This window comes from Belonocnema kinseyi, chromosome 7 (genome assembly GCF_010883055.1).
Source record: "Belonocnema kinseyi isolate 2016_QV_RU_SX_M_011 chromosome 7, B_treatae_v1, whole genome shotgun sequence".
NCBI lineage: Eukaryota > Metazoa > Arthropoda > Insecta > Hymenoptera > Cynipidae > Belonocnema > Belonocnema kinseyi.
In genome coordinates this window covers 27,028,598-27,041,509 of record NC_046663.1, presented here as the reverse complement: position 1 = coordinate 27,041,509, position 12,912 = coordinate 27,028,598, and the positions used below count along the sequence as shown (strand labels likewise).

Here is a 12,912-nt window from a genome sequence, read left to right as displayed (position 1 = left end):
ACCTCAAATATTTTAAACTCCTGACGTGATGGGCCAATTCTGACCTCGGATTCGGATTCTACGTAAAAAATTACTTCTTAAATGACCCTCCACTTTTCAACAGAAAAATAATGTTGGCCTGCGGTACTTAAAGCAAATGCTCAATACATTATGACACATATCTCGTAATTTTAAATTGGCGTAAATTGGTAAAGAAAAATGGTAATTGAACTCTGCGAATCTCAAATTCAAGAGAAACATCAATACTTACATGATACAACTGAAGAAGAAATCCCCAAAAATGTTGTGTCTTCTGTACATAACCTCAAAACTAGCCAAAATTGCCATTTTTGGGTACATAACCTAAAATATTTTAAAATCCTGACGTGATGGGCCAATTGTGACCCCGCATTCGGATTCAACGTAAAAAATTACTTCGGAAATGACTCTCCACTTTCCAATAACTGACATGACTCCATTATTTGCCGGCCTATGTTATTATAATTTTCTGCAAAATAGTAAAATTCTGAACACAAGTAAAAAAATGTTTTTGTAGTAAAACGATAAAATAGTTAATAGTTTAACGAAAGAAGATTTTCATATAATATTTGAATCCTCGAGAGAAAAAGACTTTTTAGTTAATGCTGTAAAACATGTCATCCATGATCTTGAATTTTCATGTCAACAAGAGGAATTTTCTACAGTACAGTTCAATTTTTAAACCATGAATATCAATGTCCAAAAAAGAATATAATGTTTAACTCAATGGTATAATTTTTAGAAAAATAGTTGAATGTTCTAAAAAATAATAAAACTGCCAATAAAATAAAAATCTTGTTAATGAAAAGATGAATTGTTAATAGATGATTGTAAAATAAAATAATTTTAAAATTATATTAGCACATATGCTTTTATAAATCGAATTTGATTAAGATTCTACTTTCATTTGTTTGGTAGATAAAACCTTAAATATGATGGGAGTTGAAAATGTGTTTAAAACACCTTACACGTAATTTTTTCATGACCCCTGAACTTCAACTTTAGTCTATCGAAAATTCCCGGACTTTCTAAAATTCCCTACCCTGTAGCAACCATGTATTTAAAATTTCCCCACACCTTATTCACACAATTAACAGAAATTTTATCCCATAGAGTTTTATTGGTTGCTCGTGGATTCGGTTACACAGATAGTCCTTTCTGGAATAACTACCAACTCTTCTTCGTAGAACCCGCTGAACATAACCTCTGTTCCTACCATTTACTTAATGGACAAACGTTTTGCGCTGAAATAGGTAGCCAAATCCTTCTTGTTATTTTATTTCCAAATGGAGTTACGCAAGGACGCCTATATAGGATCGAATGATTTAATCCTTTCAAGAATTACTAGTTCACTCGGTTTCACAGCCATCCGGCAGTGTGTGGCAGTGTGAACAAATGAGTCGCCACCCGTTTACCGTAGACTGTTTACGTTTCCACGGAATGATTTAGTCTCAAGGCCAGTATAAGGCAATCCCCGAAACTCTCCTTATTTAGGCGTTCTTGTAATTCATGACAAGCAACTCACAGCCCGCAACTCTTAACTTAGTTAAAAAGTTAATTTAAATTAAAAAGGATTTTTTAACTTAAAAAAATGTTTAAAACCGCAGATTGTTAGTTTTTAATTTGTGTTGAATTTTTTATAAAAACAATTGAGTTTTACAAAAAAAAAGAATTATTGGCAATGAAATTGAATTTTCTACTAAAAGATTAATTTTCTATTCAAAAAGATAAATTTTCAACAAACTACACTCCGACTTGCAAAGTACGAGAAGTTCACGAATAGGGAACTCCAAAGATACAACCATGAACGGGGCTTCCACTCCTGCAACGTTTAGAAATCAGAAGTAATACGTGAGAACGCACACATATCTACTACGTGCACACGCGCTCGGTCGCACGTGAATCTAAAGCCCGCGAATTTTTCAATTGCGTCTGTACCGAACAGCACGGTTCTCTTATATTTAAAATTAAAAAGTACAAAATTGTAATATTACATTAATAATAAATTATTTAACGAACTCAGGTTTTTCTTAGATTCAATTAAATTTGTTTTTTTAAAGTAAAAAAATGGTTTAAATTATTTTCACTTCGTTGCGATACACATCGGCATAATTAAAGGAATTGATTGGATTGAAAAAAAAAACAGAAAAATATTATGATAATTCGTCGTGTCACTTTCACAATAATTGCATAAATAAAACGTTTCCTTGATACATTCGTAAGAATTTTTAACGGTCCTAAATCACAAAATTTATATAATAACACTCAAGATAACTAGAACAATGTTACTACTAGCGCCGCCACATGGCAGTTTTAAAAATATTCTTACTTTACCGATCAAGTGTAATGTTATATTGAGTATTCTAACATTATTTAATCACATTTGGTCTGTAACGTTAAAATCTATAAAGCTTTGCCACTTGATGGATTTTACAGCAATGTTTAGCTATTGCTCGAATAAGACGGGTCAACAAATTTTTCTCAACCTCGGATAAGCGCAAACTCAAAATGCAGTGGCCTTGGATAAGCAAGGTTCTACTGCAGCTAAAATAGGTGACCCGGTGCCTAAAAAATGGATTCGTAGCTTATTGAGTATTCTAGTAAAATTAATTTCTTAAGGCAAAAGTAAGTCAAAAATATTGACATACATATATTTGCTATTCTGATAGAAAAGCTCTTTCTTTAATCATTGTTGGAAATTTGGAAAGTGTGTGATTTGAACAATTCGTCAGAGAAAAATATAAAGTTCCATGGTTTTGGGTTGTGCGCTTGCTATCTGCTTTTTCGGAACAATTCGAGTGATAGCTAGAAAATGAGAGTAAAGTGGTTAATCAAACTATTTGACTGGATACCAAGGCGACTGACAGCTGTTTGGCGCTAATAGCCCAGCGTTACTTGACTACCAAGGGGTGCGTTCCAGGCGACCACCCGAGTGAATTTGTGGGTGAAGTAAAAAAGTTGGTTGAGTTTACTAGAGTGAAGTGGAAGGTGATCGGTAGAATGAACGGTTTCCAGTTTGCCTCGGTTTTATGTTTGGCGCGTATTGTTTGTCGAAAGATAATTGAGGTTACGTTACACAAACGTTTAAATGTTGCAAGAACAGGATGAGAAGCTTTTCGTTGTTGCTGCCGTAATGATACCATTGTTATTATAAACAGTGATGTGTTCAATAATAGTGGAAAGTGATGAATATATGAAACGTCAGATGATTAAGAAAAAAATCTTTAGTCTACTACTAAACTTGCGATTCCCGCCATTTCCACTGTACACTTACTTCCCCCTACCTGGTTTAAGTGGGTGAAATAGTCAGCCCGTCGGGTGACACCCACTCTTCACCGGAGTGATCACTGAATGTTTCACTCGAGTGTACTCTAAACACTCACCTAGCGTCGTGGAACGGCTCCGAGTTAACCGGAGTGCACCCGGTTCGTCCCTTTGAACGCACCTAAGCATGTGTACTGTCGGTAAACTTGCACTCCTTTCAGCGGGAATTTTAAATAAGGATAAAATTCCGATTTATGTTCGTAATTTTGTAATTGTTTCTTGAAATGTCTAACGTGGCTTCGGAATAGAAAAACTGTGGAAAGTGATAAAAGGATACCGCCGTGAACGTGCTGATCATAATTAATAATAACTTTTTAATTCAAAAAATATATTATTTATTGATTTATTTACATATATTGTTTTGCTGTTACGTGCAAACCTCATATGGAAATGGTGCATTATGTAGAATCGTATAAATAAGGTAAGTATTGTACAACTTAATATATATTTTTTCAATTGAAAAATTATTATCAATCATGATCAGCGACTTCACGGTACCATCGTTTTATCACTTTCCACAGTTTTTCTATTCCAAAACCAAGAAAGACATGTCGATAAATAATTACAGAAATAATGAACACAAATTTCATTTTTATTTTTATTTAAAATTCCCGCCAAGACAACTGCAATTTTACCGACAGTACATATGCTTGTTAGTACGATCAAGTAACGCTCAGCGATAAGCGCCAAACAGATGTCAGTCGCTTTGGTCTCCAATCTTGTAGTTTGGTTAACGAATTGACTCTCATTTTTTAGCTTTTACTCGACTCCTTTCGAAAAAGCAGATAGCTAGCTCATATCCTACAACCTTGAAACCCCTTTCGGTGACGACAACATGTTCAGAGTGCATTTTTAAGACCTGAAAACTGAATTATCATAGACCTCTGGTAAGTTTTGTGTGTCCAATAGATTTCACGATTTTTGTGCGTCCCATTCCAGTAGCCTTAAGAGATTTAAATTAATGTTAGTCAATTGTTCAAAACTCACACTTTCGAAATCACTTAATTCTTAGAAATCCTGTAAGTCTTCTTGAAAAAACCTAAACTGCTACTATATTTTTTGATATCCCTTATCTTATATCAAATCATTTATATATTTCCAAATTAACTAAGAATAATTGAAATCATTTAAATTTTTTAAAATTCCTTCGAATATTTCAATTTTTTACATCCCTTGAAAACTTTTCAATTTTATTAAAATCTTTTTGAATAAGATCGGCTTATATTCTTTCGAACCATTAAAGATATCTTGAGATTTCCTAGAATCACTTCGGGCATTTTAAAATAATTTGCAGTCCATTTCCTTATCTCCCTTCAGTATTATACTATTCTAAATCAATTATTATCGAAAAGTATTATCATATATAAGTTACCGGCCATTGAGATTCTAACCTCAATCACGACACATCAGAACGTTTCTTCGTGGATTGCCTAATCGCACAATTTCTTAATTGTCTTTGAAAAACGCACTTGAACGGACTGCCAAAATTCCCAAATTTTCACCAGAAACGTTAAAAAAAATACAATCTAACCTGAATCCGACACTTTATATTTTTTCTGGATAGAATGTCCAATCGCACACTTTCCGTATTGCCAACGATAATGGAAGAGATGGATTTTCTATCTTAAAAGAAAATATAGATAACGATTTTTAACTTACTTTCGCCTAAATTAATTAAGTTTAGTAGAATAGTCAATAGGCTACGAATCCATTTTTTAGATCTGAAGTCATCTATTTCAATACAGTGGAACCTCGCTTATACGAGCCCGCTTTATCCGAGTTCGCGATTATCCGAGGTGGAAACAAAAATATTTGACCCATCTTATCCGAGCTGTAGCGCAAGATTATTCTGTATTATCCCAGTCTTATGTATTATTCGCACATATTAACTTTTCGTTACCAACAAGAGCAAATCTTCCTAAACATCTGCTATGATAGGTTAATAATCTAAATAATCTTTACTTTAAGAACTGTGTGGATCGCTCTTAAATAAAAATAAACCATCTGAGTTTCTTGATTGTCCAAGTTGGAAACGGTCCACAATAACTCGGATAAGCGAGGTTCTATTGTAATTTTTAATTATAATTTGTTCCATAGGCAGCGGTTTCGTATCTTTTGCTGTTCCTGTTCACGGCTTTCCCAATAAATTTGTGGTGGCACATGATAAGGAACTTTTAGAAGTCACGTGGGATAGTAACGCGCATGATATACATCCTCACACCCAAAAACTGATGCACCAGGGGCATCCAGTCCCCGGGCCTAGTATTTATGAAGAAAGGCTTAAATTTGGAACTGTCGACCCGCACGGAAAACTATGGTTTGGTAAGAGCGCTTGACTGAATTTGTTATTAGACTTTAGGTAAAATAATTTGGAGAAAAAACTCCGCAAAATACAGCCAGCGAAGAGAAATTTACTACCGAAAAAAGCGGAATTTTCGACCTGACTGAATCTCTTTCAAATCAGGCAGGCTCTACACTAAAAATCGTGGATTCCCTCGGAGACAAAATATGTCGATTTTTAGAAAAAATTAGGTGATGCGTATTTTTGAGATTTGTGAAAATAAATTTTTTACGAAGATGTACAGGAAATTTTGAAAATTAACATAATGACAGCAGTCTTTCCAAAAATAATGAAACTAGATTTTCTTTTAAAAAAACCAAACTTTCATTTTCTGTAAATTTTTTTAATGTTTGATAATGACTTTTGTGACCAGAAATTTGTTATTTCATCAAATGAAAAAATTCAATATTTGTAAAATAATTGTTTTGATAAAAAGAATGGTTTGGAACGCATAAGACTTCTAGAATATTTTTTATATCTACAAAATTGGTAAAAAACAGATTTTTTTAACAAATAAATTTGGGGTCTGTCCCTTTTCACAGAAATTGCCTATATACTTCTCGTCCTTTGACTTGTGTTTTTAAATTTTATATACGAATGAACAATTGGAAAAATGTCTTTTTCATTTTTTTCTATTTTGAAGCAAATAATCAAATAAATCATTTAAACGAAGGGTCTACGTATGTCGAAAAAATTCGGACATTTGTGACAAAATTTCGGTTCCAATAGCCCACAGACTAATTAAGAAAAATCGAAATTGTTAAGATCCTTAAGAAAATGGAAAATTACTTTTTATTTGAAAAAAATTTATTTTAAGAGAATCTTTAGAAAGATTTCGAGATTTGTTCAAAATGAGTGTGAAAGATTTGAAGGAAGTATTTTCAAATTTTCAGGATTAAAAAAAAAATTAGGAAGAATTAAGATAATTTTATAAAATGTTCAGAAGTTCTGTAGATTTTTTTTAATAATTGAAAATTTAATCAAATTAAATACAGTAGGTAGATATTTTAATATTTTGTAATACAATTTTAAAGCTTTTTATGGATTAAAAATAATTCAACTTTTAATTTAAGAAATGTTCAGCTCATGAAAAAAATGCAGTCGTATAATTAGCACTATTTCTAGCTCAAAACAGCTTAAAATGATTTGCAGCTCAGGGTTGATCACTTAAAATGACAAATTTTTTAGCTTGAGAGTCCAAATTTAAAAATTTTTTTGACCGGCAAAATGTTTGCGAACCGGGGAAAACCCAGAAAATGACTGTGCATTTTTAAGTGCGATGAAAGATGGCATACCTGTTTTTGTTTTATTCGTTACAAATAACATAAAAAATAAAAATAATGAAGTTTGTGAAAAATGTACACAGGATAAGAAGAAAAATAAATTTTAAAAAATTATCGAAAAACGACACAATATGCAATAGAATGTTTCATAACAAATTATTTATGTTTTGATAGAATGCGTAACTTTTTTAATGACAAAAAACAGACAATTAAAATAATAAGTTTCAATATCCATTTATATATTCTTAAACTGTTTCATATAATAAATTTGAAACTTTTTGAATTTTAATTTGAAATCATTTTATTTTACTTATAAAAGATTCTAGGTTAAATATGTTACAAGTTTAAGAATTTTCTCCCTAAATATTAATATGGTCAGCGAAAATGGAAAGTTCGTTAGTGGGTATCTTGGATAAAAATACAACTATTTGTATTAATATTTAAGAAATTTAAATTATATTAAAATCCAAATTAAAAATCATATTTAACTGCCAATAATCAAGTTGATGCAAACTACTGTTAATAAAAAGAAAACAAGAATCCAAATACCAAATTTGGACCACAACGAAGAAAAGAGAAAAAGATCTTCTAGTGTAATCTAAGAAAATAGAAAAAATAAAATTTTGTTGACAAAAATAAAAAGAGGAAAGGAAAATAAGAAGGCAATCAACGACATCCCCTTCCTTGTTTTTTTCTTCCTATCACCTTTTTTACTTGTATTATCAAATTACAATAAAATTACATAAAAAATTCGTAACTGATTTATTAAAAATTTAACTGTTTCCTAAATAATTTACAATTTATTTAAAATTCGGATTTTTGTTTTTGAAAAGTCAGTTCAAATCTGTTTGCATGAAAATTGAAGTATATTTGTTTTTTTAATTTGTATTTTTGATGTGAAATTGAAGAAGAAATTTTATCTTTCTTAAATAAAAATGCAACTGCTCGTTTGAAAATTCAACTCTTTTTTCGAAGATTGTCTTTTTGGTTTTAAAATTCAACTGTTTAGCAAAAATTACATCTCTTATGGATAAAAATACAACTATTCGGCAATTTCATATTTATTGGGTAAAAATTTAAGTGTTTGGTTGAAAATTAAAAAAATTTTGTTGAAACGTCAAACTTTTTTTTGAAAATTCGGTTTGGTTGGGAATTTCACTATTTCGTAGGAATTTCATCCCTTTTGATTGAAAAAATGCACCTTTTTGGAATGGAAATTTAATTCTTTCTTAGAGATTTATTTTGGGTAGAAAAAAATATAAATAATAATTTTTAAACATTTTTATTTGAAAATTAATATTTTGATCTTGAAAAGTTAACTGGAAAGTTTCGAAAGAAAATTCAACTATTTGATTTAAAAATTAGTTTTTTTTCCAATAAAAATTTATCTGTTTCAAGAGAAATTCATTTGTTTTTATAAAATGGTAACTTCTTGGTAGAGAATTAAACAACTGTGTAAAAAAGCCATCCGTTACGTCTTTTTGGTTTTCAAATTCTGTTTTTTTTTTTAATATAAATTATGATAATTTCTTGTTGGGAAATTATCTTTTTAGGAAAAGTTAGTATTAAATTAATTTTTTTTTTAAATTAAGGAATTAACGATTTGATAAAATAATAAATTTATAAATTCATAAATTAGCACATTAATAAATGCATAAATTAATAAATTATTAAATTACTTAATTAATGAATTAATAAATCAATAAATAAAAATTAAAAAGCGGATTAATAGTTCGGATAACCGATCGGTCTAGCGGATAACACAGGACCACAAAATAATTTTGGGAGTCTGTTGGGATTCTAATAATCTTATTTCATGTTTTTGGAGTCGATAAGCACGAATCCATTCGCAGAATTGAGCAGGCACGTCAGGATTTGCAGTAAAATTTAAAAAATGTATAAAAACCTGGAATTTCTGCATAAATTTCGTCTCCAAACCTACCAACCCCAAATTAACAAGCCCCAAATCCACAAACACCAAACGCACAAACCTCAAACTCACAAACCCTAAACCCACGAACCCTCAGCCCACGAATCCTAAATCCACAAGCTCCATATCCACAAACGTACAAACCCCAAACCAAGAATCCCAATCTCACGAACCCCAAACCCACAAGCTCCATATAGACAACCTCCATATATACAAACGTGAAAACCCCACACCAACAATCCCATATCCACAAACCCCATAATAACAAACCTTAAACCCACCAACCCCGAATTATACCCATTTCTCAATTGGTATTATTAATTTGAGGCATTTGGGTTTGTGGAATTGAAGTTAGTGGATTTGACATTCATGGATTTTATTTCTGGAGTTTGGGGTTTTTACGTTTGTTGGCAATTTTATTTTTTCGGTTTGGGATTATTGAGTTAAGGTTTTGTACGTTTGTGGATATGGATTTTGTGGGTTTGGGGTTTATGGGTTTGGAGTTTGTAGGTTTGTGGATATGGAGCTTGTGTATTTGGAGTTTGTGGGTTTGGAGCTTGTTTTTTAGGGTTTGTGGGTTTGTTAATATGGAGCTTGTGGGTTTGGGGCTTGTTAGTCTGGGGTTTGGGATTTGTGGGTTTAGGGCATTTTAATTTAGGGTTTAGAGGTTCGAATACGAAATTTATGTATACATTCCAGGTTTTTAACCATTTATTGAATTTTGCTGCAAATCCTGACATTCTGGCTCAATTCTGCGAATAGATTCGTGTTTAGCGACCCTAAAAACATCAAGTATACCTATTAGAATTCCAGTAGACTCCCAAAACCATTTTGTGCCACAGTGTTATTAGAGTTGTTAATCATTATATTTAAAACTTTATATTATATTCCAGGTTCGATGAAACAGGGTAAGCCAGCTTATGGACGACTTTTTTCTTTCAGTCCGTTTTATTGGCCATATCTCAAAACACATTTGCATCAGCAGGGAGTTAGACCGCATGTGCAAAATGGAAATAACCTTGGCAATGGAGTCGTCTGGTTCCCTCATAACCTAGACTATAACAGATTATATTTCAACGATGCCCGAAAACTTAGGATTGAAATGTATTTTTGTGATATAATACACCAAGATGTTGAAGGTATGTTCTTGATACAGAATTTTCATTTCAGATGAAAAATCCTCTATTCCAAGTCAAAGAATAATTCTTTATAAAAATGTCCTATGCTAAACTCTAAATTATAACTTTTTACGGAAATTCCATCTTCTCGGTTCATGCTAAAAACTAACGGTTCCCAGAAAAATTAAAATTCTTTGCGAAATATCATATTCGCCGTTTATCTTCCAACATAAAAATTGAATTTTAAAACCAAAAAAACGAATTGCACTCCCGGTCAACAAGTATTGCCCACCCTAAGCGAAATTGGTCAAAATAAAAAGTATTATATCTCTGTCAAAAAGGCATACATTTAAAAAAACTGAACGTGGTTTTTATGTTTCTTTGCTCCCAAAAAGACCTCCCCAATCTTTTAAGGAACCTGCAGATTTAAGAAATCAAAATAAAATGGGTGCGTTATTGTATTTTCCTTAAACTGATCCCAAATGACATTAGTCTGTAGAGCCGTTTTAAAGTTATGACATTTTCTTTTTAAAAAGACCATTCCTCAATGCTGAATACCCGAAATCTATGCATTATAGAAAAAACTAGAAAGAAAAAATGTTTTAGTTTTGAATTTAGAATAAGTATTTGTGAAAAAAAATAATTTCTGAAATTAAAAAAAAAAATGTTTACAAATTTCGTTTTTAAATTAATATTTTGTAACTTTTATACAGAAATAATGCAGTTAAGGATTTATAACTGATTCAAAAGTTGAATCTTTGACAAAAAAAAACGATGGATTAAAAGCACAAAAATATTTTCCCCAAACCTTTTAAATTTGTAATGAAGCAAATAAACTTTCAACCAGAAGAGAATGAATTTTCGAACACTATGTTGAATTATTATTTTTCAACCAGAAAGATAAATTTCTAATTTGAAAGAATAATTTTTTTACCAAAAAAGACTAGATGAAAGAAATTTTTCAAAAAAAAAAATTTCAACGAAGACAAATTATTCAGTCTATGGAGATAAAAAATTGATACATGTTGAATTTTAAAGCAGAGGAATGAGTTTTTCAAGAAAAAGCTAAATTTTAAGCAACAAAATTAGGTTTCTACCCAAAACTTAACTTTTTATACCAAAAAAAAATTTCAACAAAATATTTGAATATTTAACGAAAAATGAAATAATTATATTTTAATGTGTAGGAATGAATTTTTGTATTTAAAATTCGAATTTTCAAACCAATGAAATAAATTTCAGCCAAAGAGATCATTTTTTTAGAAGACGATTAATAATCTACTACAAATAATAATTATCTGCCAAATAGTAAAATTCATAAAAAAAAAACAAAAAAAAGGTTTTGAATTAAAACCATGAAGTAGTTGATATTTGAAGTTTTTTCAAATTACTTAACCGACATTGCGGAAAAGTGATAACAAAACCTTAAAGATTTTCGCAACACACCCAGTCTTCAGAAAAGAATAGTCGAATGTTTAACAGAACGAATGGATTTGCAACGTTAAATATAATGGGTTTATTTTAAGTTAAAAAAATGAATTTATACTTAAAAACGAATTTTTCAAAAAATACTGAAATTTTCAATCCAAAAAATGATTCTTTGACCAGAAGGGTAAATCTCATATTATAATTGAGGTGACGGATGGAAGAACTTGTTAAACATTCAGAAAGTTTGAAGTGAAAATAAATGAATTTTTGGAAGAAAATCACATTTTTTTCCATCTGTCGCTTCAAAATTATATTTTAGGACTAATAAACTACTTTTCATACATTTTCTAATTATTATTTATCATAAATATCAAATTTGAATATTTATATAATTTAAAATGCGCGGGCTAACAGTAACTAATCGGGTTGCTGGAGCCACGCAAGCGTAGTTCGAAAAGTTCCCAAAATTCCGAGCACTGTTCCGGTTATCGACCTTTGTCGCCAACCTAGAAAACAGTTGCGTTTTGTTTCTGTTTACCGCTGCTGCTGTGTGGCGTAGCAATAAAGTCCGATAATCGGAACACTGCAGTTGCAGCGTGTGATGACTTTAACTCGCGGCCATTTCCACAATTTTAGATCAATTTTCTTTAAATTTTCAAAAAAAGTGTTTCACAGTTTAGTGAACAATTCTCTTGTGATCAATTATTTCCACTATTATTTTTCCGATGTCCGTCCCACTGGTCGAAGTTGGCGAAATCTGGTTTACACTTGGAATTAATTTGTTATTGAAAAGCAATAGTTTCAAAGTTTGTGTTGTTTTTCTTAGGTAATAATTATCAAATAAAAAGGTTTGATAAGAAAAATTGGAGTATTGCATCTACGTGAATACGAAGCTATATTTTACTAGGCAGTCTGATAAGTACCTGAAAATTCTAAGAGATGGCATTAGTATTCACTAATGTGAACCATTTTCGTCGAGCTTGATCCTTCAAATGACGCCTGTCAAAACTTCAGCTATTTATGTTTACCCATTTACAAGTTACAGCACTGAGAAGCGACTAACCTCCGAGTTTTTTTTTTATATGGAAAAATCTGAGTTTCGAGTTTTGATCAAACACTACTATCTTCGCAAGAAAACGATATCCGAGACCAAGGCCAAGCTGGATAAGTATTACTCGGACTCTGCACCGTCGATTGGAACGATTCATAAGTGGTTTACCGAGTTTCGTTGTGGGCGTTCGAGCACAGTTGAAGCTGAACGATCTTGTCGCCCAAAAGAGGTCACTACACCAGAAAATGTCGAAAAAATCCATGATATGATGTTGAATGATCCCAAAGTGAAATTAAGAGAGGTAGCTAATGCTGTAGGCTTACGAGGGTGGATTGATAAGTTTCCGGCCTGACCAAGAGATGGCGCCACTAGGCCTACCTTGAGGTGGCGTTCTATAGTACCATCCTTAGATAGCTTGT

At 31.4% G+C, this 12,912-nt stretch overlaps 1 protein-coding gene across 1 annotated transcript in view; it reads left to right on the top strand.

Moving 5' to 3' along the window:
* Positions 1-4,065: 4,065 nt before the first annotated feature.
* Positions 4,066-12,912, top strand: part of LOC117176386 (putative sugar lactone lactonase YvrE) — a 10,011-nt gene continuing 1,164 nt past the window's right edge. The window contains exons 1-3 of the mRNA XM_033366625.1: positions 4,066-4,229; positions 5,440-5,664; positions 9,790-10,035. Coding sequence (XP_033222516.1) covers positions 5,574-5,664; positions 9,790-10,035 — 337 coding nt within the window. The 5' untranslated portion in view covers positions 4,066-4,229; positions 5,440-5,573. The remainder of the gene's footprint in view (positions 4,230-5,439; positions 5,665-9,789; positions 10,036-12,912) is intronic.